General features: G+C 38.2%; 1 protein-coding gene and 1 long non-coding RNA gene across 2 annotated transcripts; one reads left to right on the forward strand and one right to left on the reverse strand.

Annotated features, from left to right (window-relative positions):
* Positions 1-3,390: 3,390 nt before the first annotated feature.
* On the reverse strand, positions 3,391-8,182 carry barhl1b (BarH like homeobox 1b). Its single transcript, XM_039687914.2, has 3 exons — positions 6,964-8,182; positions 5,049-5,271; positions 3,391-4,032 (listed from the first exon to the last, which is right to left on the reverse strand). Exons 1-3 carry the CDS (start codon positions 7,415-7,417, stop codon positions 3,741-3,743), a joined length of 969 nt encoding a protein of 322 aa, XP_039543848.1. The 5' UTR covers positions 7,418-8,182; the 3' UTR covers positions 3,391-3,740.
* A 4,771-nt stretch (positions 8,183-12,953) lies between these two features.
* Positions 12,954-18,633, forward strand: LOC148970799 (uncharacterized). Its single transcript, XR_016147732.1, has 3 exons — positions 12,954-13,185; positions 17,102-17,214; positions 17,489-18,633. It is a non-coding gene; the product is annotated as an uncharacterized LOC148970799 (long non-coding RNA).
* The last annotated feature ends 8,894 nt before the right edge of the window (positions 18,634-27,527 follow it).

Below are 27,527 nucleotides of genomic sequence, written 5' to 3' on the forward strand. Positions count from 1 at the left end.
CACTTATACTTTTAATAATAAATAATAAAAATAGCAATAAATGGGCTATATAGCCTAATATTGTTGCTATTTTTATTATTCATTATTATAAATTATTAAGTTAATACATTTTAATTAAATGTAGAGGTGTGTTTTTATGTCCAGAAAAGAGACATGGGTAAATAGAAAAATATGCAGATGCTCTTTTTTCTTATAGCCTATTGAATTGCATTTGACAAAGCTACGTGATAAAAATGGCAATCGTCAAAAAAAGAAAAACATGGGAAAAAGACAGTCGCCCGAATCACGATGCAAATTGCACTTTGATTGACTCTTAATTTCATCTGAAGGCTGTTTTGTTTGGTTTTTATTCTGAGTCAATGAGCTTAATCAGAGTCACTGATCCTGCGGCTTTAAGCCCTCCGTGTTGTGTTTTTGTTTGTCGGGAGATCAGCGAGACTCTATCCGCACTTCATTAACCCTGAGCCGGGGACAATCCTTAGTAAGAGCCGAGGGATTTACCACTATCCTTTCACATGCAAAAATCTCTGCGTCTATTAACAAGACGGAGGAGCTTTTCTTGAAATCAGCTGCGCACTTCGCAAGAATAACCCTTTTCATAAATATTGAGGGGGGTCATCAGCCTCCTTTGGATCATGTGCAGATCCATGTGATATTTAAATGATAATCTGAATTGATGTCTTTTTTTGATGAGCATTTTATTTGAATCTGTTGTATTTTATATTATTATTTCAATTATTGTATTAACATTATTGCCTATTTTTGATGGTTTTGCAATATTTTACGCAAAATAAGTATGCCAAAAATAACTTTGAAATTGTGCTTTTTTTTTTATTAAATAATTTCTCAACAACAAACATTTAGTGAAATGATGTTGAAAATGTTTTTTCTCTCTCTTACTCTCTCCTTGAGTGATTCGTGGGCAGGAGCCCCGCAGAATGACATGTGCTATGCGAAAGTTTGCGGCAGGAGACCGACTGATCACACGTTATCGACGTTCAATTAAAAGCTATTAAGGTCTTTTGTCTGCTCGTTAATTTCCCATTCAGTCGCCCTGTCAGAGCAGCCCCTAAACCCTGAGCTCTATGGACCGGTCTCATGGTTGGGTTAAAGTCAGTCTTAGACCCACGGAGTGGGATTGAAGGGGGGGGCCCGTCATGCCGCTGACCAGATGTCCCCTTGCTGATCCGAGTCGCAGTCAGCACTGCCCGGTGACCAGCTGTTGGGAGCGTTTGGCAAAGAGCACCAAACCAACACTCTCAAGAAAGGCTATGGAAAGAATCCATTTCCAAATGGGATCATTTAGGGCACTTAAACAATTACACACTTAGGTGACCATTAATATTTCATCCACATATTGTTTATGAAAACTAAATGAAACGACATGGTGATGCTGTTATAAGAGTGCAAAGAAGTCTGTCACTTTACTCTTGTAGACACAAGACAATGGAGCCTGACAAGTGTTGAGTGTGTGCGTGAGAGAGAGAGAGAGAGAGAGAGATCTCAGTATTTCCCTTTTTATCATGCTGCCATTAAAAGGAACATCGTTTAAAATGGTATTGAAATTGGCTCATATGATTCATGATCAAAATTATATTAAACCTATCAATAAGAGGTAGACGCGTCCAACTTTAAAATATGAAGGTAGAATTAAGTTCCCTAAATCTCCAGGCGTTTCTGAAAGGTTAGGTTGGTGAACGTTCGCTTACTTGGGTGCGACATTTCTTATTAACTTTTTTTGTGGTATAGGTTCGACAAATTAAATCCACGATGCTAACCAAATAGTGTGAGGTTTGAGCAAAATGTCTGACAGTCATGTTTAAAATTATTCAAACACATTTGCCAGTTATAGAGTTCTCTGAGTTCGAATTTTATGAGATTGCTATCACTGGCGCTGTTTACGTTTATTTTCATAAGCAAACTTTTCCTTTTCATTAAATTACTATGTAAAATCAGATGCATTTCAAAAGCAATGACTTGAATTTGACGAAGGCTAAGCAATGCAACTAATATGCGTATTTTATTGGTTTTACTTTTTGTGTGTATGTTTCATGCTGAGACTTTATAACTTTCAAAATTAAAACCCAATTTATGCTATTCAAGATAAACATGAAGTCTTTGGATTTCAGATAAATCTTGATTTTAATCACTACTTTTTCCATTTATTTTATCCTCCAAAATATAAAATGAAATAAATGATACAATTCTAATTTTGTTTTCACACTTATTGGTTTACGTCATATTTGTAATATCATGGAATGACTTCAAAATATTTCTCCTGAGGTAGTTTAGAATTTTTATTTAGCTAGTTAAAAAATAAGAATGATTATGCATTTGTTTTAGTTTATTATTATTATTTCACGTAGAACTTGATTGATCGCAGCACATTTTATGTTCATTATGACGCATTCAATGGTTGCAAGTTATTTTCCTTGTAGCTTCTTAATTCATACATTTTTATGTGGCAGTGTTCAGGTCTGGCACGCGCATTATGCACCGGCATACCTTTTATATTGGCTGTTGGTTTAGTGTAATTGAATTGTCTGAAAGAACACGAGTGTGTGTTTATCCAGTATTGGTATAGGCTACCTCCACATTCTCAGGCAGTGGTAAATTAATGAAAGATCTTTATTAGCACATTTATAAAAGTAATTCTCCTCGCGTAAAGACCACCCTCCCCCGCACATCCAGCAGGTTTAAGAGTTTTCCAGAAGTTCACACCGCTAAGCACACGGGGGCACGAACGAAAATCATTTGGGATTACGAGAATCATTACTTCACAAATCATTATTCTCAATATACAGCTTCACCAAAAGAATGACAAGATATTTCAATGGTTTTATACAGAGTTATTGCACAATGCCTGGGCGAACACTTCATTTCCTTGACGTCTTATTGATCACAAAGTGATCTGAAACGAGGACTTGGCGTTTTTCCATCAACATCAAAAGTGATAGGCCTACTGCTGGCAGTTGTGCAGGATTACAGAAACGAAAAAAGCAGCACAAAAATAATCGATGGATAATCGATTAATATTCCACCTCGTCCAATCCATCTGCTTGTTCTGTTTAGGTATGGAACTCCGTATACCATTTAACTGTTCGTCAAATAGCAAACTGATACTTCTTCATTTGAGTAGAGACGTTTTGATTTCTAATGCTGCTCACGTCAGTCTCACCTGTTAACGTAAGGCTTGGAAATATGATACAAAAAGAGACAATTCGAGATTTGTCTTTTAACATAAAACAAAATATTCTTATTTACACTTCTTTTCCTTTGTACATTTTAGAGGGTCAATACAAAGCCCAGGATTTCTTTAACGTGTGACCTGGATTTGATCTCAGGATAATTAAATATGAATCTAACATTTAAATATTCTTTGCGCCAGGGATTCACCAACAATTCACAATTGTATTATTGGCTAGGCCTAATAATAATAATTTGTTAAACGAAGCGTCCCTGTAGGCTAAGTAGCCAGGCATGATGTCCCGCTCTTGTTGCGTTCAGTAGCCTCACTCTTTGTATTTGTTTTCACCAGATTTAAGCTTTAGGGTAAACGAAAACATATAAGTTAAAAGAAAACACAACGAAAATAAATAATTATATAAAGTTGGAAAAATGTCTCTAATAAGTTTTTGTGGCTTTGTAATATATTTCGAATATTTTGTCACCAATACAATTGTTCTTTGATGGTGGAGTTCAGAGCTGCCATGTATTGCACCGAGTCCGAATCGCGGCGTTCATCGCGGTGGCGTCGGTCTAGACAGCACACCGGAGAGGGGGGGCAGAGGTGGCGGCTCGTTGGTGCCCTGGAGACCGTGCAGGAGAATGCGGGGAACGAGAGGACGCTGCAGCGCCGGCGGGGGCGCCGAGGGTCCCCTGTATAAGTACAGCGCTGCTCCAGGGTCCAGATTCGACACCAGGCTTTGAGGGTAGAAATACGGCGAGGGGAACATCCTTTGTAGCGCAGAATAATTTCCAGCCTCCGCTAACAATTCCAGTCCGACCGCCGTTTGCCTCTTCCACTTCGTCCTTTTTTTCCAAGAGGAAAGAGAATAATGTCAGTATAAAAAAAAATATTCAATAACTAGTGTTTTTATATAGAAATATTACCGTATTGCACTATTCCCAAGCGAAATACAAAATCCAGAGTTCAGAGAACTAAAAACTAAATAGGCTAGTCTGTGATTAATCTCCTATTTCTAAATATCTGTATGAATATCGATTTTAACGACACAATTCAACAATTCAAAGAGAGAAAGGGAAAACATCTAAAAGGTTGATAAAAGTAAAAATTAGATGAAATGCCTCTCCATAAGGGGCATAAGTGCTGAGAGTTATGAGAAAGTTTTTTTCACAATTAGTGTGAATTAAATGTCAAACGTATTTTATTCACATTAATTGTGTAAAAAACAGGCATCAAATGACATTTTAGTAATTAGTTTTAACAATAACTAGTCATTTTATTTTGTCGAGGACGCATGCATCATTTGTGGTTCAAAATGTATCTTTCAAATATATTCACTTTTCACGAAATTAGATGCTGCGAGAATGGGAAAATCTGCAAACAAACCACTTGTAGATGTACAATATATCTACTGACTTATTTAGATTGTTGCTACTGTAATTTTCTCCTATTTTTGCGAATTTTATTACTGGTTCCATTTTGTAGTTCTTACTAAAGCTATACAACAAGAATTATGTGACTGTTAGAGCCTCTTTAAACATGAAAATTTAGAATTAAAATATTTTATTGTATGTTTAAATGTTAAAAATGTGGATATTAATTCTACAGCATTTCCTTTCGTTTTAGTGGAGAAAAACTGAAGCAACGACGTCACCTGACATGTATTATTGTTTTTGGCAGGAGACTCCACAATCAAATGGAAAATATGATATAGGCCTATACCCAAGAAGCACATTTTCGTCAATACGAGAAAATTACCTAGACAATGATATCAGAATAATTACAATTTCATTTCTACAGCCTATTATCTGAATGTTTCTGGGATGTGTCCATTTCTTTTTCCAGCTGACCACATGCTCACCTCCTGTTCTGATACCAGGTTTTGACCTGCGTGTCGGTCAGGTTGAGAGATGCTGCCAGCTCCATTCTGTCCTGCACGCTCAGGTACTTCTGACGCTCAAAACTGCGCTCCAGCTGGGCGAGCTGATGGTCAGTGAAGGCGGTCCGCGCTTTCCGAGGCTTCTTCAGGCGAACCTGCGGGCTGTCTCTGCTGCTCGAGATCTCCCTGTCGCCCTCCTCTTTCACTGAAACATCACATATAACGGAAGGGCATTGATTAATCCACTTTAACACGAGTTAGTTAGCCAGCCGTGTTCCAGTATTGACAAGTCGTTATGGTTTCCACACATCCTATTCTAAACCCTTGATGTCCTCGTGCGTGCCTGTAATTCTTTCAAGCAGTTTTCAGATTTTATTTTCAGAATTTGAATACACGAGGGCCGTGATATTTAATTGACCAATATCTCCTATCTAAACTCTTTTCTCTCTGAACCCAGAAAGAGAGGGACACGACGCGAGAGACCTTGCCAGTCGAGTAGTTGAGTCGTATCTCAAGGAGCACAATAATCCGGCTAATTGAGCCACTAGGGATGGAAACCTTTCAACCGAGACCGGCGAAACTTCACAGGGACGGGGATAAGAGCGAAATAAAGAGCGGACCGACCCCGTGCGTTACAAATCTGATTAGCACTGGGACAAATTGCATCAAATCCCTGAAATATAAGAGGGTAGAAAAGGCGAAAATCAAAGAGGCGCGCACACTCTTTACAAGCGCTCTGGAGATGGGATGGCTTTGATTTGGAGAGCATTAATTTTGATCACCGCGCCTATAGACTTGCCAAGCTAATAATTTCATGATGTGAGAGTAGAAATGTTTTTGGAATCCTAGCTGAAAGTATAGGAGAATAGATGATATAGCCATCATGCCCTACTTCCACAAAGAGAGCAAGTTTGTGATGGCTAATACTAACAAAATGATCAGAATTAGTAGCGACAACACCAGTCAATAGGCCAAATACATGAACACCACAATCATAAACAAGTGCATATCATAATGCTCAAATAACAAAATGCTGGGGGTGTTTTAACACAACTTTGGGTCAAATATGGACACACCCAGCGATTGGGTTATTTATTTTATTTTTTTATTTTCAATTAAATTTTTCACCCAATGTTTGGGTTTGTCGATATTTGACCCAAGTTGGGTTAAAACAACCCAGCATTTTTAGAGTGTAGCCTAATAACAATAATATTATTTGTAACAGTAATAATATTAGTAATAAAAAACGTCCTGCTTGAATTATGGCATATTCCTACATTTATCAATATGTTTGCCTTTGTATTTGCATCATGGAATCAACCTATGTCACAGGAAACGGTCTTTAACTCTGTTTTTCCTCAGATGTAATTTCACCAGGACAAATCCTTAATTAATCTTGCTGATGATGTTTCTTTGTTCACCTTCCTTTTCCCTGCTCCTCACAATAAGCTTTAAACTAATAAGCACGTTAAAATGTACAATAACATACACGTGCAAACATCGAATAACACAAACAAAATTCAATGCACAAAAAACTATTCAATATTTTTGCACTATGCATTTATTTCAGTAAATATATTTTATATGATTACGATATTGCTTGTAAATTTTTTTTTATTATTATTATAAAAGGAGGATTATGTCCAGCCTGTCGGGGTTTCTATCTATCTATCATATATAGCCCAATCTGCTTTTTAGCAAAACTGGCTATTGAACGAATGAAATGAATAAAAAAAATCATGAACATTATATTTTATTTCTACCCCTAAATTACTTTAAACATAGCCAAGGATAGTCAGCAAGCCAGCATGCTTGAACTCTCTGCTATATAAATGTCAAGTCATAATTCATGTGCTATTGTAGGAAATAGCATTAAAAACGAGCCGATATTTTTTACCTTTGTATTCACTGTCTGACGATGAGTTACTGTGGATCTTTTCTATGAAGTCGTCTGCGATTTTAGATGCCAGTCTCCCTGTCTCCTGTGTCGGCTGGCCGTTGCTGGAGTATGGGGCACACGCCGCTAAGGGTTTACAGTCAGCCAGAATATCTCTTATTAAGAAGGATGAAGTGACAGTCCGAGGTTGAGATCCAGCAGAGATCGGGCCGTGCTGTAAATGGGACGCGAGCACGAGCGGGTGACCCTGTCTCTGCGCCGCATCCTCACCGCACTCCCGCCTCGGAGACGGAGGAGAAGAACAACCGCTCTCTAAGTCTGACCTGGGGCTGAACTCCAACGGAGTCCGACATTCTCCTACCAAACTGTCCCCCTTCGCGATGACTGGGCTTCCTGGCCTGTGGGATAGTAGGGAGTCGATTCCAAAACTGGAGCCGTTGGTGGACGCTTCCATCTCCACACTGCTGCTTGCGTGAAGCTTCTGTTCAGATTATCATCTGTATTCAACCAAGTTCTGCGTGAATGGCGCTCGATTTAATAGCGATCTATCCAGGAGAAAAATCCAAAGCGGAATCGGAAATGAGAAATATTCATCCCCTGTCTGGAAAAAAAAAAAACTTTCTTCTTCCTTGAGGACTTTTAGTTTAAGTTTAAAAAGAAAAAGGAGGTTTCTTGAGGAGGTTCTGTATGAAGTGCCTGGAAGTGCACAGACCCTGCCTCCAATTCTTTTTTCTTAAGCTCCTCACTCACTCCTTTAAAAAAAATCGATACAGCCTAAATATACTCTAGGCTGGCAAATTATATTATTATTTTTTTTAATCCCGGTATTTTTCGAAGAAGCGAGACGCATCGATGGTGGCTTTGAATTATTTATCAAATTATTTCAAAAAGCTGTTCTGAAGTTACAGTGTTAGTGTAAAACCACAAGGTAACCTACTTAGAGAGCGCGCGCATTTCAGCACCACGGACAGAAGCAAAGCGGCAGCAACTCGAGCCTCGCGCTATTGAGCATCTCAAATTTTCATCAGTTCAAAAGGTAGTTCGCTGTGGCGAGTTGTAGGGTGGAATCCGGATGGAAAAGGCAAGAGCATTCTGTGCCAGCGGAGGTGATGCAATGCGAAATCGTTGGACGGTAGAGCGCAGGGAAAAATGCTGCGAGAAGACAGAAGCACAAATGAGGTAATGCAGGTTAAATACACACATTGGGGAACGGAAAGTCAGATAAAGCCTAACAAATGAACTTGGGCACAACTCAGTGGCTAGGTTTTTAAGAGCACCCCTTCCACGTGAGTCCCCAGCGACTCGCTTCCATTGGTTAGGAGGTGTTTTGGGGTGTTGACTCGCTCGGGAAGATGAAACTGGACCCCCCCACGCCCAATAAACCCCTCCCCACAGGTCGCCCACTTTGATTAAAAGAGACACTGAATTCATTAGGAGACTGGGATCCAACTGTTTACAGGCAATTTTCAACACTGTTTGCTTTCATTACATCATTGATGAGCCTTATAATGGGGTTATTATGAGGAGTGGGGAGGTTCTTCCTCTCCTCTGCTCATAGCGCGCGTGCAGTCACGTCTTGACCACATTTTCACAATTCCCATTTTTCTTATTCGCTTATAGTCTCTACTAAAAGTTGAATTTAAGCATTGTTGTTATTTAATTCTAATAAAAATATTGTAAGACACTTCTAGTTTTCTATATTTCTTTTTTAAAAAGCCATTGACGTGACGCTCATTCTTGTTCAAAAATACACAAAGAAATCAAATTCATACCCGACATGACATAAATACACTTTTTAGCTTCTGTAGGCCTATTAGTCATTTTATTTAGCCTATATTGAGGGTTTAAAGTATCAAACATCTGATTGTAAGTGAGAATGTAAAAAAAAACAATTCTCATTAAAAAGATGAATTAAAAAAGGGGGAAACAAAGAAAAAATAGGTATGTTAGCATACAAAGTTTTGAAAAAATAAATAAACAAAAACAAGTAGAGATGCAATACATGTTTTAATATATAAACGACATTTCACATTTCAAATATTTGTCCGCCAAATCAAAGTTAGAGTGGCTTTACCAACATGCAGGAAGCCATTTTGGTGTCATGTGACATGAGAATCATAAAACAGAGAGAACCCTCATGACTGTGTTTTAATTATTAAAGTTTTAATAATTTCACATTTTCACATAAATATTTTATTCTGGTCGAATGGATTAAACATCTTGATTTGTAGGCCTAATGCAAAACTGCACATAGGCCTATAGGCCATTTAAAAATGTTTATAAAAACAATGTTTTTTTTTTTACACCCAAGCCAAGTGTATTAAGGAAATTATATTTTTTACACACTTAATATATTATTTATATAATTTGATACTTATAGCCTATCGGAACGGCTTTCTTGTGTTTAAATTGTGCAAACTAGAAACTACTGTCAACAAAACAACATGGTAATAATGGTGATGTAAAAAGTAATAGGCCTAATTACTTGCATGCTATTATGCCACTACACTATTATTAGTGCTTAGTAGTTCTATCATTAGGTAATCGTCAAGACCAGAAAACGAGTTGTACTTGTGCTTTAATACCATAACATGGGGCTGTCTGTTGCATTCGCTTGACACGTTAGTGTTCTTTTCTTTTTCCAATGCACAAAACACGATTATCGAACAACCGTGTCGTTCAGTTCATAACAACTATCTAATTTATGCAATGTTAATGAGCAATAATGAGGGCGACTACACTTTCTGAAAGCTCAGCGTGACACAAAACTCTAACATGCATGAAAAACTATTGTCCTGCCTTTCACGTCTTTCTCTCAAACAGTTAGCCCCTCGTGTTTTTCGATAGGTCCCAATAATCGAGCCCCCCATCAGAACAGCAGATTGGAAGCGCTATTCGGCCGCAGACAACGGCAGGTTAGTGAATCCGCTCCCCGCTCCCAAGGGGTGTCAACGCGGCTGCAAGCTGTCACGATGAGGCGGGGTGCAAGCACACTCACTTTAGTTTAGAGGATGCCTACTGCGTGTGATGGCGATCTTTCTTTTCTTTCTTTTTTTAAGTCTCTGTGGCAGGCCATGACAGGAGTTATATCTAGCCTATATAGGCCTATGTGATATGTTTTGGGCTTTATTTAGATAAAATCCAGAGCTCTTAGTGCAGTGACAACAGGTGCGCTGAGACTTAGCCTAACAATTCTGTTTCAACTCAAAATGTTTAATAAAAACTATTTTTTTTTTTATCTTTTAGCAGTTAATCACTAATAAAGTGCTTAATAGCTGCCTTGGTGTAAGGCTTCTGCTTTGCATTGGTTTTCCTTCAATTTTCCAAACCTTGAAAACTATTTTCATTAAAAGCACTATATGGCCTGGTATTACTTGAGTTTTATTTTTTAGGGTTAGGGTTAGCCTTGAGGGTTCTTTTTTACTTGAGTTTTTTTCATGTTATTAAATTCATTACATTAAAATTAATCCAATTGTTTTACCAATGTATTACCAAAAAAGCTATAAATATTATAAATAGCCAATCTATATATATATATATATATATATATATATATATATATATATATATATATATATAACTTATAGCATTGATAAAGCTTTAGTGATTGACTTAATACCCATACCAAACCTTTCACAGAAATCCTGCAAAAAAGAATCCTGTAGCCTAAATCTCACAAGTTGGGCAGTTTGTTGAAAGAACAATTCATATAGAGGAAAGAAAATCAGGAACCTGACACACCAAATGGAGATGCACAGAAACGTTCTCGAAAAATCTGTCACTCAAACACTTGTATTTAATGTACATCCTCTGATTGTTTGAAGATTTGAGGAAGAGGCAGAAGAGATGAGTGGCAAGAGGCTTCAAAGACGTTTGATCTCTCCTCACCTCAGGTGAAAACAATGTTTTGAATTTCATTTATTTATTCTGTTCCATGTTTGTTAAATATATATTTGGATATGTTCAGGAAAATGGTGCATCGTTCCTGGATAAACTTTGGCATCGCTGTCATTTTGAAACATTGAGTAAAACATACCTTGGTAAAAAAAAAAAAAAAAAAGATGTGTAAAAGGAATGAAATGTTGACTTCAGTCAACAAACAAACATTGTACTGAAAAAAAAAAAAACGGGCACACCCTGGACCAGTCAGCGATGCAAATGATGCACCTTAAAGCCATCAGGTGTGAGATTTGACAGAAAATAATGAGAACCGCTGAATCTTTTATAAGGTTAACACTCACATTTCCCAGTCAGCTGTCACACAAGAAAGACTTTAGCGCATTCACGCTGGCGAAATATACCTTTATTGGCTCATTAAAGCTGACAGGGGGTTCGGGACCGCCAGCACTCGGGCTCGGGACCGCCGGTGCGCCACCCCGTTTTGTGTCAGTAATTTGCAGAGGAGATACACCTTACCTTGAAAAAAAGAAGGGGAAAATTATGAAGGGAGCAAGAACGAGAGAGTGAAATGGCAGAAGCTGGTGGGGCGAGTGCCGAAAGATGGGGGTGCCGGGGGTGGGGGGTGTAAGGAAGGGCCTTGGGGGAGGGTGGAAAGATCCCTAGCACGCCAGGAGTCTGATTCTCTCCTAATTGGAAGCATTGGGCATTGTCAACTGAGGATTTTCAGTCGCTCACTGACAGGTAGAGTCGTCAGGATGATAGCCCACTTGTCAGCGCAAAACACCAATAAAAACAAACCACTTTTGATTTAATTGGAGGCCTAGCCGTAGTGGGCTAGGACTGAACGGGTTGGGGGTTGTGGATTGCTTCAGGGAAAAACCGGTATGTGCGAGTGTGTGTATCGAAGGGTTGTTTGACAAAGAAATCATCACTTTGTGTAAAACCACCCGGAGCAGTGGCTCACATCGTCAGATAGAGGAGAGCAGATCGTCGTTATTCTCTCTCTCTCTCTCTCTCTGTGTGTGTGTGTGTGTGTGTGTGGTCACTTCCCATGGTGCTGAGGTTACAGGAAACACAGAGTTTGATTTGGTCTCTAGAGGCCCAAAGGCTGTTCAGCACTCATCACTTCGAGTGTTTCTTCTCAAAAATGCACGCTCAGAGAGATATTGATATGGTGATACCTTAGAGAATGAAGCAGAAGAAGAGCTGACCCTACCTGACTTCTGCTACAACCACCTCACCAAGTACAAAAAAACCTTTCTGCCTCTCATCTTTGCAGGTGGAATCACATTCTACACCACCAAACTGAAATCACGGTATTCAGCAAACTGATTTTTCTTCTTGTGAAAATTTGTTTGCTATGCAAGGTATAAACAAACAACTGGATACTTCGAGTGGTGAGGCTTGTTATTTTTAATGGAGCATATATTGTTAATTTTGAAACGAACAGATTAGCGAGTATGGAAAATTTAATTGAGCTTTAAAATATCACATTAAAATGTACAATATCTTAAAAACTCGCCCAAAATAAGGCAACTTGGTTTGCTACAGAGGTATAAATACAGCCACTGGTGCTCATTGGATACATGAGAGGCAAATATCAAAATATTTCAAGGCACTCACATGGTTAAAGGAGTTGTTCACTTTTGAAAAAACTTTTGCTGATAATTTAGCTACCCATGTCATCCAAGATGTCCATGTCTTTTTCTTCAGTCGAAAAGAAATGAAGGTTTTTGATGAAAACATTTCAGCATTTTTCTCCATATAATGCACTTCAGTGGGAAGTAGGTCCAAAATACACTTTCTTTACAAACTGCAAACTGTTCAAAGGGCTTTAAACGATTCCAGACGATGAATAAGGATCTTATCAAGTGAAACGATTGCTCATTTAAAAATAAATAACAACGTTTAAGTTTTATAAGCACAAACGCTCGCCTTGCTCTGTACTGCGATGCACGTTCGTGGCTCTCCTGTTCGAACTTGTTCATCAAAATGAATGAATCTTTTTCTGAGTCAACTTGTTCGTTTCGTTTGTTGAATGAACCAAATGACTCGGAAAAAGATTTGTTCATTTTGATAAACGAGTTCGAACAGGAGAGTCACAAACGTGCGTCACAGAACAGAGCAAGCCGACCGACTGTTTGTGTTTATAAAACTTAAACTTTGTTATTTATTTATTAAATGAGCGATCGTTTCGCTTGATAAGACCCTTATTCATCGTCTGGAATCGTTTGAACAGTTTGCACTTTGTAAAGAAAGTGTCTTTTGGACCTTCTTTTCGACTGAAGAAAGAATGACACGGACATCTTGGATGACATGGGGGTGAGTAACGTTAATTGTCAGCAAAAGTTTTTTCAAAAGTGAACTACTCCTTTAACCGTAACAATCATTTTAAGATTGGTCTAAGTCATTTAAACATCAAAAGAGTTGTTGAAGACATCAAAATGCCTTCCATCCACATCCATTGTTCACAAAAGCATTATTCTCAACACTTTTAAAGTTTTAATGAATGACCCCAGGCTTTTTACGCTTAACAACGCGAGTGCCTCGAAATATTGTTGTTTCCTCTAAAAAAACTTGATTAGTTAAGACCAAGGAAAGAAAGTTCTACAAATTGCACATAAACTCAAGGTGAAGACTCCTGACTTCTCTCATGTCCAAGTTCATCAGTGGTTTATAACTCTTGACAGACTTCAAGGAAGACATCTGCTATAAATGAGGAGATAAAAAAATAGTGGTAACATATCTTAAAAGTCATAAGTTATCATATGTCTTCTAAAGAAAATCTTGAAATGATTTAAAGTCATTTTTATTGGATCAGAATAAAAAGAAAATATATATACAACCATTCAAAAAATGTGGGAAAAATAATCATAATCACTTATAACTGCTGTCTCTTTGCCATTGCGGCCGGCCAGTTCTTTTTTTTAAAGGCCAAGTAAATGTGGAGTAGGGACTGAGCCAAGGTGGTTTTTCATTAAGGGTTCAGAGTTCAATGTTAGATCATTGCACAGCCATTACAGAATAATGGGGTGGGTGGGCATAGCTGTGGCTGGTGGTCCCATCCAGCTGCCACTGGGAGACACACACAAGCTGTTGGAAAGAGGTAAAAATGCCCCATATACCCCAGCCTCCAGGGGGTGTCAGAGTGCACTGCCCCTCATCCTTATACCCTCTGTCAGGGCATTTGGGAGGGTTTTCACAAGTCGATAAATCATTGTTAAATGTTATTATGAAGCCATTGGGGAAACTGGCAGGAAACAGGAGTGACATAGGGAATGTAGGAGTGAAGGTGGTCTGGTCAGCCTGCCAAAGACACAGGGAAGTGGTCGGAGTTAGCGCAGAGCTATTTTACAGTGCATTTATGTGGAGCTCATTCCCAGTCAGCATTGTGGTTGCATAATTGTGACTTTGACAATCTCTCGGTCAATGAACATGACACATGTTCATGAAGATGACATGATGGTTGTACGAATGGGCTGTCTTGTTATCGTAATGATGTATTTTGGTACTAATGCCCACATGTGCATGCGCAGTGCATCATCCACATGCCAAAGTCCTCAAATTTAATCTGGTTTATATCTTATCTGATGTGCAGGTAATATGAGAGGTCAGAACGTCATAATTATCACACCTGTCATTGTTAGGACTGGTTCCCAGAGCCCCCCTCACCAGTACACCCACCCCCTACTGTGACTTTTATTGCTTCATTAGTGAACGCCACATGTTTTAGAGCATTCGCCTTTCACTCACCAAGCAGAGATGATCACTGTGATCTACAGAGTGGGAACCGAGACCATAAAATAAAAATAAAAATCACTTCATTAAAATGAGATTGCTGATTAATATATAAAAGCAAGTGTGAAAGATCTCAAGTAAATCTCAAGTAATGCTAAAGTACTCAAGTGGATACTCAAAAGTGTCCTCAAGTACAGTCCTCTTTTACTTTCCACCTGATTTCTCTCTCTCTCTCTCTCTCTCTCTCTCTCTCTCTCTCTCTATATATATATATATATATATATATATATATATATATACATACATACAGTATATATTTATTTTTTAAGATTCTTGTGACACTGAAGACTGGAGTAACAGCCACTGAATATATGAATGAAATATGATTCTAGCTGCCAAAAACATATAAACTATTATGGACATATCCATACACGTGAATTATTTCTCATTTTTGTATTTGTTTATACATCAACAAGTAACAGACTATCAACGGGGTGAAACATAACTGCTTTTCTGAACTGTACAGGTATTTGTGGATTTTCACACAATGTGTGTGTGCATACATGTGAAAGAAAGAGCGCGGGACAGAGGTAGAGGGGTGTGGGTTGCCGAGAATAAGACCCCAGCAAATGCTCATTAGAGTTGACCTTGGCACCAGGAGCATGCGTTTGATGGATCGGGTACAGGGCCAAACAAGCCCCCGGGGAGCCATGATCTTATCTCTTATTGTACACACACCTCCCTCCTACTGACCCTATCCCTGAGCACTCACACTGCTCTCCTCTCCACGCATCACAAGCAGAATAAATCTGTGCTTGACAGAGAGAGAGAGAGAGAGAGAGAGAGAGAGAGAGAGAGAGAGAGAGAGAGAGAGAGAAACAGTGTCAAGGCATGGAGAGGAAAAGAAGATGGAGGCGAGACAGAGAGAAAAACACACAGAGGCCCTGAAACACCAATAGCTCACTGAGGTGTTATTAACCACACAAGTCAGGTGTACTTCTTCAGTCGAGGCGGCGCTTCCATGTGCCGAGGAAATGGTAGGCCGCAAGACAGGGATTGGGAAGAGGGCGGAGGAGAATTGAGGAACAGAGCAAAATATGGAGATCAGTCTATAGTGGGAAAAGAGCTGATGAGTCTTCATTGCAATGAGTCTTTAGTCCTGTGGGACATGAAGGGAAGTTAGTTCCCAGAGCTTCAGCCATCCCTCTGTTCTTCCTCTCCTGTCGCAGCGCTCAAAATCTTCCCCTGTAACTTGTAGGCAGGGGACAGGCATGAGGCAATCAATACCTGCAGGAAGGTAAAATCTAGCAACCACTATTCACATGGGCTTCTCCCACAGCCACTCACAGATATCTTTTATTCCTTTTTACTGTACCTGAAAGAGATGGAGCTCCTATGGGCTTCTGATGGAACAGGAGAGGAAAACGACTCTTTTAAGCATTTTATCTCAGATGAGCCACAACCCGAGAGCGTGAGCTTAAAAAACAACGAGTAATGGTCTGTGGTGGACTGCTGAGACTGGAATGGAAGAGGTGGCTTATGATGGCTATAAGCATTCATAATGTGATGCTGTGGAACACAGAAGTGGTGCTTCCCCTTGAAAGTGAATTCTCCTGAAAAACAAAGTTTGACACGATTACCTTCAACAATCACTGTAAAGAGTTTTAGAAGCTCATTCTATGTACAAAAACTATCATTTTATGTACGCCACCTTTCAACAGTTACATTTCTTTTTTAAAACAATACTTTTATTCAGCAAGGAGGCTTTAAATTGATGAAAAGTGTGTAATAATAATATTTCATTACATTTATACTTATTTCTTGAGCACCGATTAGCATATTAATGATCCGGAAATCCTACTGACCCCAGACTTTTAAATGGATAATGTATATACTACATTTCTAATCATCAATTCATTTATTTAAAAAAAAGCGTCCATAATTCTAGCTGATAAAAATTACAAAACATTCACACATTAAACACAAAAAACAATTGCTCTGACGATGATTCAATCCAGTTATAATACTATATAAAATGCATCATGAAATATTAAATTTGGTCACTATGTCCAGTTATATTATATTTGGTTTGGATATGACCATATTTCAGAAGATAGTATTGTTTTCCAGTACAATATCTACAAATCTTCAAAACAAGGTAAATGTACAGTCTGAGGGAGAATATGTTCAGGAAAATATCTTGATTTATTTTATAACAATTTGGGGGGGGGGGACGGGGACGTTTTTAAACTATTTTATATCTTCATGAACTATTGCTCCATCTAAAGTGTACGCACTGAACATAAATCAGTTTTTTTATTTTTTAAGTGATGCACTGAATCTTCATTGTTAGAACGATGTGTTGAGGTACATTCCTGCATTTTTATCTCACCACAAGTATACCTATACAACAGATGTTTGTTATGTATAAGTATATGAGGTTATTATTTCTGCTTTTTAGATCTATCCAACATACTGAATGATTTTTGGTTTGGGACAGGTCGAATGGGTGAGCTGGACCATTAAAGCAGTTCTCCAAGCAGACGGAGAGAGACACACAGATGCCAAGCCCAGGTTATCACACTGATGGAGTGAGCCAGCTGCTGGCCTGAGGTCAGTGACTCCTTTGAGAGCTGTGTGAACGTCATTGAGAAATGTGTTTTCTTTGTTTAAGTGGCACTGACCATTTTAAACATTGGCTATTTCACCGTTTGGTCTTAAATGGCTTTTCAAGTCAAGTAAATGAGCCAAAATACATATATTTTCGTGGTCGTTTGACACATGGTGTGAAAAGGACAAAATTAGCTTCCCCAAGGTAAGTTGAATCCACCCCCCGCCCTGTCCTAAGTTGCTGTCTCTCAATCTTTTTCTGTCTGCTTCTTAACAGCTGGGTGGGCTTGATGTCTTATCTCTGATATTTCTCCACTCTGGGCTCATTTCTGACAGTTGGGGATGGATACACAGCAAGAATGTTGCTGTAATTGCATCTGGTTGCGTCATGAAAAAGTAATAATGCACTGTCAAGGACGTCAAGGTGTCAGCGTTCAGCGGAACTGATAAGTTGTCGGAGGCCGTGAAAGTAAAGCCCCTTTCCAGAGCCGAGCCACCGGTGGGCTGCGATAAGTTACGAGGAGGGAATTTAGCCTGAAGGACATTTGCCAATTACCCAGCTCTTTGTTTAATTGGAGGAGAGGTGGCACGGATGCAGAAATGCTTGTTTAAAAAAAAGGCATTGTGAATCACAATGCCAGAATTCATGGCTGCTACAAGACTGTATGGTTTCCTTTAGTGGGGTTACATTTAGTCAGAGGCGAAATGCAGAGAAGAATTGAGTTAAGAAGTGAAATAATACAGAAATGCCTACAGATCAATAGAAACAAGTCAGACACTAGGCGATCAGTCACAAAAACACTTATCAAGGTGAAAGGATTTGTAGAGACATATGTACTTTTGATTGCAGTAGTGATTTATATAAAGACCTTAGTCAGGGTAGCACCATATTTAATGTTTGGCAGGAATGAAAATGAGATTGTGAGGGATACATTGGGTTCAAAGGACTGTACTGTTGTTTAACAACATGCCAACTGTTCAGCTGATGAAACTTCTTTGCAGAAAAATATCACTTGACAACACCTCCATAAAACAGTTTTGAAATTTACTTTTATACCTTTATACAGTGCATTGTATAATGTAAAGTTTGTAATTCTCATCTGTCAAGTCTTATTCTCATCTGGTCTGATATCAAATTGAATCAAGGTGCGTATGTGTTTATATCCCACAATAATTACTGTTCTACTTGTTTTTCTTCATAGGTCAAATGCCATCACTGGGTAAAAAGGCAAAGTGTTTAATGGATAGTTTAGTTTAGGGATTGTTTAGATTTTAACCCAAAAATTAAAATAATCATGGTTTCCAAAAACCTTAATTTCATTTGTTTGTTTCTTCTGTGAAATAATGAAATGGAGGTATTTCACACAGTAAGTTAGTGATCTAAGTTTGAGAATCAATCAGTCCAATGAACAAATCGATCAGAAACACTGTTAACTGGATCAACTGATTCATTGAAAAGGCTTTGGTTCAAAAGCAGAATAGATACTTTTTCAAAAGTGAATCAATACTTTTTTCAAAAATGAATCGCTACTTTTTCAAAAAACAAATTGCTACTTTTTCAAAAGTGAATCGATACTTTTTCAAAAAGAATCGATACTTTAAAAAAAGAATCACTACTTTTAAAAAAAGAAAAAATTATCGTTACTTTTTCCAAAAAGAATCGCTACTTTTTCAAAAAGAATCGCACCGTTTTCAAAAAAGAAATGATACTTTTTAAAAAAGAATCAATATTTTTTTCAAAAAAGAATCTATGTATTTTTTAAAAAGAATCGATACTTTAAAAAAAAAAAAAGAATTGATACTTTTCCAAAAACTGAATCGACAATTTTTCAAAAACAGAATCGATACTTTTTCAAAAATGAATCGCTACTTTTTTCAATAATGAATCGCTACTTCTTCAAAAAAATTGCTACTTTTTCAAAAAGAATGTAACAAAATAAAAATGTAACAAATGTATAATAATAATCATGTAACAAATGTATAATAATAACACTGTAATGCAGGGGTCACCAAACTTTTTTCTCTGGGGGCCACATTATCGTTCCTGACTGTGATGGGGGGCCGGGGCTATATAAAATAGAATTGTGTGACCAAGACCAAACTGACCACCAGCAGGCCTCATAGTAGAGATTACTAGCCTGGCACAGCCATATTTGTTTATCATTAATAGTTGTTTGCAAAAGTAGTAATCGAGTCTTCACACTTTGTTTTAATTTGAAATACCACAGATTTTCCATTTATTTATTTTCGAATACAAATAACATCAAACCTGTCAAGGTAAGAAACATCTGCCTAGTTGAGGTGAGTGGCACTGGTAAGGATGAATGAAAAATTATAAATTATAGGTAGGCCTGTTACTATTTATAATAATTGTGTACAGCACTTAACTCTTTCCCCGCCAAACACGGAATTTTCCGTGTTTAATGAAAAAACGCATCTGCGCCAAACACGGAATTTTCCGGGTATCCGTGTTTTAGGTGGTATACGGTAAGGAAGACCCGCGCGCATGTCCTGAATGATTGCGCAACTCTTTGTTTAGAGAAACAGATTGCAATCGTCTCAAACAGTGGAGTAGTGAGAATGTATCAGACAGACAATGCAGAGGTATATGGCTGAAGTACTGGAGGTTAATGGACTCGGAGTCCGATCACTCTTTATTTGATAATTCTGAATCTGATCGGGACGAAGTAGTCAGTGAGAGAGATGCACATGTTCATGCTAGCCATGGACGTGCCGCAGATAGATCGTATAATATTATGACACTATAATATGTATGTGTGTGTGCAGGCATTTATGTGTGGCTGTCTAAATATGAAGGTGTAATTGTCAAATTATTTCTCTCTTTGTGCACATTTACCACATTGTAATATGTATTTGTGTGTGTGTGTGTGTGTGTGTGTGTGTGTGTGTGTGTGTCTAGGCCTGTTTATTGTAATTCCAATCATTATTCACAGGTAGAACACAGAGAGGCAGAGGCAGAAGTTTTATTGCAAAAGTTACATTTCCCTTACATCCTGGGAAATTTGATATATTTTACATTTATTTTATGTTTTTAATTTATTTTGGAAAGTTTTATATATGAAGGAAACAACATCTGAATGTATTCTGCTTTTAAATGCACTTGTTTGATAAAAATCCCTTTTTCTCAGTTTTTTGTCCAAAATGTTGTGTTTTTGACAAAACCTACCTCTGTTCAAGAGGCAATAAAAAAAGAACAGATGAAGATAAAATAAAAACGTTTTTTTTGCCTAAAAGCAGAGGCTCAGATCTTTATTTTTATATATATCATCTTCATATATTCATGGAAGAAAATATTCAGCGGGGCATTCAAATTTAGCGAAAATCGTCAAAAACCCTGGCGGTGGCTGGCAACTTTTTTTTAAAACGCTGGCGGGGAAAGAGTTAATAAAGGTCAAATAAATAGGCCTATAAAATAAATAAATAAACATTGAAATTATAACAACAACATGAGTAATAGAACTAGTCAGCTCTTATGCCTATCCAGGTGAGCATGCTCAATAAACAACAAAATACCAAATGCAGACATGTTATTATTTTCCAAAAAGCAATTTAAAAAAATAGGCCATGACGACTTTTGGGGATTGCCGGTTCAAGTAGTGGGGGGCAGAGGGGTTGGGGGGCCAGTCAAAGGGGTGTGGCGGGCCTGATTCGGCCCGCGGGCCTTAGTTTGGTGACCCATGCTGTAATGTATAATTACACTGTAATAAATGTATAATTGCATTGTAATAAACATATACATTGTAAACCATGTATAACAACTTATACTTAAAAAAAAGAATCGCTACATTTCTCGAAAAGAATCGCTACTTTTTTACTTCAGAAGTAAACAGTGTAGCTGACTTATTGTTAGCTGACAGAATGTTTATTTTAAACCACGATTTTTAAACCACAACCCTCTGTAATGTCAGAATGTTTATTTTTAAACCACAACTTCAATGTGTGCTTCTTTTACAGATATATTTAAAGATATCTTTTGCATTTCTAATCCAAACAATGTCAAACTCGGCACTGCACTTATGCCCGTAGCAAAACACCTGTCAAGTTTGAAATGCATCAGACTAACGGTTCAAGAGATATTCGATTAACAGACAGACAGACAAACAGACAGACACAGAAAGAAAGACGTTCCTGTGAGTTATAAACAGATAGTGATTGAGTCATACGGACCACTTTCATTTTACTTTACTGGTGCTGTTAAATCATTTTAAAGATTGACAGCCTAAGTCCCTATATTTAAGATATCTTAATATCCTTCTAGATTCTCATTCTTAATGAACTTTCTTTTGGAATCATCATTTTTTCAAGGCCATATAGTTCAGTCCCTCAAAGCAGCTCCATGTTCAAATTGTTACAATTTTACTCACTATCAGTGATCGAAAACCAAATGTGGTTCACTTTGCACACAGCTGATACTTATTGCATTTAAAGAGGAATGTCTGGAGAATAAATCTTTAATATAGAATGAATCTTGTTTCCCTCTATCAATAGAGTTGCATAAAATATACCGAGTACCAAGTTGTACCAAGAAGGATATATGGAATAATTAGTTACAGGCATAACAACTTTGTAAAAAAAAAAACCAAACATTTATGGCACTCAGACAGGTATGTTCTATGCAATTGTGTTGATAGAAAACATGATACATTTCAACTTTATTTGTTCTTCAGATATTCCTCTTCAAAAGAAAAAAAACACAACAAAACAATTTACTCATGGAGCCACATTAACATGTTCATATCTCTGGGGTTGAACCATGGAGGGCCTTTAAAAGATACCGAAAGGAAAGAACTAGAACCTAAGGTATCTTTAGTTCTTCTTGAGTTACAGGCATGCACACTTGAGTAAAAAAGGCTTTTTGTCATTTTTGAATTGTCCCCATTGGCATGATGAAAACAAATAATGAAACAAAGACTGCTAACGTCAAAAGAATTTACTAATAGAAAACCCAATCTCTGTTTTAAAAAATAAAATAACTATGCTGTCATCTTTCATAAGTCATTTTTACACCCCTGTAAATTGGCCCCAAACCTCTCTACAAAATAGTGGGTTTCTCAGTAAATACACATCTGTAATATTTAATATTTTGGCTTCCATCACTATTTATATTTGTCTTCGTACAGAAAAAAATATGAACAAAATCAAAAATTCTATCCAGGTGTCACGATTTGGTCTTGTCTCTGTCAAGTTTTGGTTTGTTCATGTCATGTTCCATGTCTGTCATGCGATTCTCTGTTTGTCATGTGATCCTGTTATTTCTTGTTATTTGTTAATCGTCTGTTCATTTGTTCAGTCTGTGTATTTAAAGAGATACTTTAGGATTTAGCATTAAGCTTTGTATTAGTAGAACACCTGTAGTATTTTCAAATTACCATGCTTTCCACCCACATATCCCCCTGAGATGAGAAATTTATGTATTTATCTGGAAAATGTCCTCCGATGACACAAAAATCGTCATTTTTTGCCCCGAGGCTAAAGACTACAGTCAGTATTAGGGGCTTTCCCGCATGTTTTCAACCTGCCCATAGAGGGTGGGATTTCAGTCACAGAATGTACACAGTCAGCCATCTTTTTTGGAAGCCAAGCTAGCAGGCTCTTGTTCTGTGCAGAAAGCTGAGTAGTTGGGGCTACCATTTCTCTTTTTCCCGGATATGTCCGGCCGTCGAGACCGTACAAAATGTCTGGAATTCTGCAGTCGCCATTCACTGTTTACATGCACACCTTTTGTTTCAATCTAACTGAGTTCATTCCATTGGTGAATCTGAATGTAGTGTTTACGTAAACAATAAACAAGTGATTGGTTGATGTGCGTTTTAACATAGCTAAGAAAATTCCCGCTCCTCCGTGAGAGATACGAGACTGGTGCGTCTCAGGTGTCGCTCGTCGGTAATCACGCCACTGGCCTCGTACTCCTTGCCACAGTAAACATAATGAATGTCGACTGTAAAACACTAAAAGCCGAATCACAGACATTTTGGGCGATTTCAAAATCCCGGGCAGACTCATCACGGAGACTTCTTCTACATAAATGACCCATTTTAAATACACATTCATCTTTCCAGAGGTGAAGAATCCCTTTAAGCCCTCATGTTTGCAATGTGTTTTTGTCAACTATTGTTGTTAGTCCATGTCCATAGTTTTGTTTCATGCCACATCATGCTTTTGTTTTAAGTTTCGATCTTGTTATATGTTATTATTGAATAAATACTGGACTTCCATAGATTTATAGAGACTAGATGCCCTATTGGCCACTGGGCACTGAGAAATCCGGCCACCATCTTGAACCGGTTTTATTCCTATTGTGTTGCATAGCAGCAGATGCCAGAGCATTTGAGCCAGAGCTCAAATCAGCGGACTATCGCTCAGGAATTACTTTTCACAAGATTTAAGATTTAACATTACCCTACTATTGGTTGCATTTTGTGAATAACATATGCCATGTGTACTATATCATAGCTACATGTATGACCTTTGCAGCAAAAAAACCCATGTGAAAATCAGTTTGGTATTCTGTGAGATATGATTAATTAAATGCGCTGACAGATTAATCACCTGCCATGCAGATTACACTGAGTCGAGCGGATGACCGGTTTAAGATGGCAGCCCCACAGCTCGTCCGTGACGAGCGGTCGATCATAGGGCGTCTATCTATATGATGTCTATGGTGGATCCTTACAGATTAAACAATACTTGAGAAATACACATGAGGGCTTAAATACACAAACTAATGACAAGGCAAGGGACACCTGTGAACAATGAACAGACGATTAACCAATGACAAGACATGGCAGGATCACATGACAAACAGGGAATCACATGACAAACATGGAACATGCCATGAACAAACCAAAACGTGACGGAGACAAGACCAAATCGTGACACCAGGGAAGTTTACGAAATTTGGTTCATTTGGCACGAAATGACCCTGCTTGCTTAGTTCCTGTGCTACTTCATTTGATAAATCTATATTGTACAACACAGTACAATAAAAATAAAAATACCAGCAAGAATTTACAGTTTTTCTCAGTCGATTTGGTTCAATCATCAATTGCTTTCATACTCTCTGCTGTTTTATAACATTATAATTTGCTTATGTCATGTCAGTCAAAATTAATACTTTTGAATGCTGAATAGTCATTCCATATAAAACTAATTTTAATTGTTTTGAAAACTGCAAATCTAAATAGTGATGTGAGAAATGCACCAAATCGACAGAGAAAAACTGTATACTGGTCTAGCCAATCAACCAGCACTACCTTTCAAAAATTCAGTCATTCAGGGCCAGTACCTTTTTAAAAAAAGAAGTAATACTTTCATTTAAATTAAATAATTTTATTCACTGAATTGTCTATTCCTTCTCGTGGTTTCCACAAAGATAATAAGCAGCTAAACTGTTTTCAACATTGATAATTAGAAATGTTTCTTAAGCACCGAATCAGAATTCAGATTCAGGTTCTGCCATCACAGAAATATATTACATTTCAAAATATATTAAAATAGAAAGTTTTTACTGTATTTTTGATCAAATAAATGCAGAGTTGGTGAGCATAAGAGACTTCTATCAAAAATATGACAAAATTTTACAAACCCCAACCTGAACTATAGTTTAGCTTCGCTGGTTCAGTTATATAAAAACAGTTTGGTGGGATCCCGGCACACCAGCACTCACAACATAACCTGTTGATCAGCCTTGTTTTTTTTTTTTATTGATTACCTTAGAAATGACTCACAGAATGTTTAGATTGAATATAAATCAGCTCATTGGTCTCTTACTATTTACTTTGCATTCCTTCTCAGTTCACCTGCAGTTTTTCTAGCAAACAGGCTCAGATTCCATCCCAAAGTTAAAGCGATAGTTCCCAAAAATGAAAATTCCAAACCTGTGTGAATTTCTTTCTTCGGTTGTACATAAAAAAAGAAGATATTTAGAAGAATGTCAGTAACCAAACAGTTGATGGGCCCCATTGACTTTCATAGTATGGGGGAAAAAATACGGAAGTCAATGGTTTGGTCACTGACATTCTTCAAAATATCTTCTTTTGTGTTCAACAGAAGAAAGAAATTCGCACAGGTTTGGAACAATTTGAAGGTGAGTAAATGATGACAGCATTTTCATTTTGGGGTGAACTATCCTTTCAAATAGATTCTGCAAAAGAAGAAAAGAGATAAGGGCAAAAAGGCGGCAGGCTTTCAAAAAGAGATTATTTGGGCCAAAAGCCCATGGATTGATTCTATTGTATTTTAATAATGTGTCTATGGACTCACTTAGACATGCAAAGAGAGAGAGAGAATCACCAGGATTGACTCCTCATAAGGAATCAATGTTTGAAGAGTGAAAGCCAGGGGGCAAAGTTCCCATTAGTTCCCAGAGTTGTGAAAGAACGCCTTAATCAGTTCTCACATCATTATCATGTCGACTGCTCATCTCCCTTCTCTCTTAACCCGTCACTCCATCTTCTCTCCACCTTATTCCCTTTCTTCCGCTTGTGTACGTTTCGGATTGTTCGAGCGTTTGAGATTAGCTGACCTTATGGTCACTAGGGTGGTTTCAGACATGCACACACTGGCAAACAAAAGCATACACTTTTTCTCCCGCTTTCTCTCTCCCTTTGGACGTTCCCGAGCAAACAGTAACGTGACCCTGATGGTTTAAGCCTCGGGGCTTTCTGCTGCCCCTGTGTGGCAGAGTTCATCACCAACTCTCTCAATGAACTCACAAAGGCCTCAGTGTCCCACGAAACACGCTGCCACTCCCCCCGGTGGCTTTAAGGAACTCGGAGGAGGGCCTGTGTGCGCATCCACCGTCCCCATAAGGCTCTCTGTAATTAAGCGCATATGTTCGTTAGCAGCCGTCCTTCTCTGGATTCCCTCAACTTTGCATATACCTCTATATATATCCCCCATCCCTCCTCCTTTCCCCGTGGTTTGTCAGATGAAGTGATTGCTTCTCTCTCCCACCCCCTCAGTGGTATTTAGCTATTCTCATTTGCATGTACATGCCCTTGCTGTGCGGCCGGCGAGCCGCTGAGATTGATCAACAACACAGCAGCATGTTTTATTACATGTCAGTCGGAGGCAGGAACCAGACGCAATGGGCACATACGCACACACTCATGCATGTGCATAACTAGGTATGTGTGCAATGTAAACTGTCCATCTTTTCTGGACACATACTGGAACGAGCAGACATGTAAATCTGATCCAGTGTGCATCCATTAATGAAAAATTGAAAAATCTGTCATCATTTACTCACCCAGAATGGCATATTCTGCAGAACACATATTTAGAAAAATGTCTTTGTATTTGTTTTGAACCCAATTGACTTTTGTTGAATGGACAAAAAAAGTCATTCAGGTTTGAAATGACATGAGGAACAATTTTGGCAATCTATACACTAAACATGTCAGACCATTTATTTTAATGTGTCCCTGTTACACTGTTTTAATACATTTAAGTAGTATTATTAATTAAGTACAAGTATTTACTATAGGGTTAGGGTAGGATTCAGGTTAGTTGCATGTAATTATGCCTAATTAATAGTTATTACTATAGCAAATACATGTAACTTGTCGCAAGGATACATTACAATAAAGTGTTACTAATATGTCTAACACACACACACAGTCTAGTTCAGAATCACCTTTCATTTGCATTTGTATTTTCTGGACGTAAGCATACGCATCATTCCGCATCCGTTGTAAGGATCCAATCCAGTCTAGCTGACTCAATAATTTGCAATCTGCCCGTATAAACCATCGAATAAACCCACAAATGCTGCCCTGAGTTTCTTATCGAGTCTCTTTTCCTGAAGAAACTGTTTTTTAAGACTTTGGCAGAGCTGAATCTGCCGTTTCCTCGGCTTGCGTGCCTGATATTAATATGCGCAAACGGTGGATGCAGTACAAAACGCTGGTAATGAAGTGAAGAGCTTTGGGCTCTTGTGGAGCTTAAGAGCAGGCGTGGGGGAGCCAGCACATGGTTAGCCATATGCCTCTGAGCAGTTAGCAGGCTCCACTGGGAGGCCTCGGGGAGCGCTCGCTTGCTTTCCTTTCCTCTTATATTTTTAGAGACACGCTTTTGCTCTGATTCAGTCCTCTTAAATGTATGCGCTGCCCTTCAACCTGATTTTACACCATGTTCGGGTCTGATTAGCGAGTGCCAGTAAGCAGGTCTTTGATTCGTCGGTTAGCAGCTCTGTTAGCTTTCTAGACTGGATGACATGTAAGGGAGCGAGAGGTCATGATCAGGAGATGTTTTTTTTTTTTGTCCTGACTATGCAGGTGCTCTGGATCACTACG

Source organism: Pimephales promelas, chromosome 19, assembly GCF_988280905.1.
Source record: "Pimephales promelas chromosome 19, fPimPro1.hap1.1, whole genome shotgun sequence".
Classification (NCBI taxonomy): Eukaryota; Metazoa; Chordata; class Actinopteri; order Cypriniformes; family Leuciscidae; genus Pimephales; species Pimephales promelas.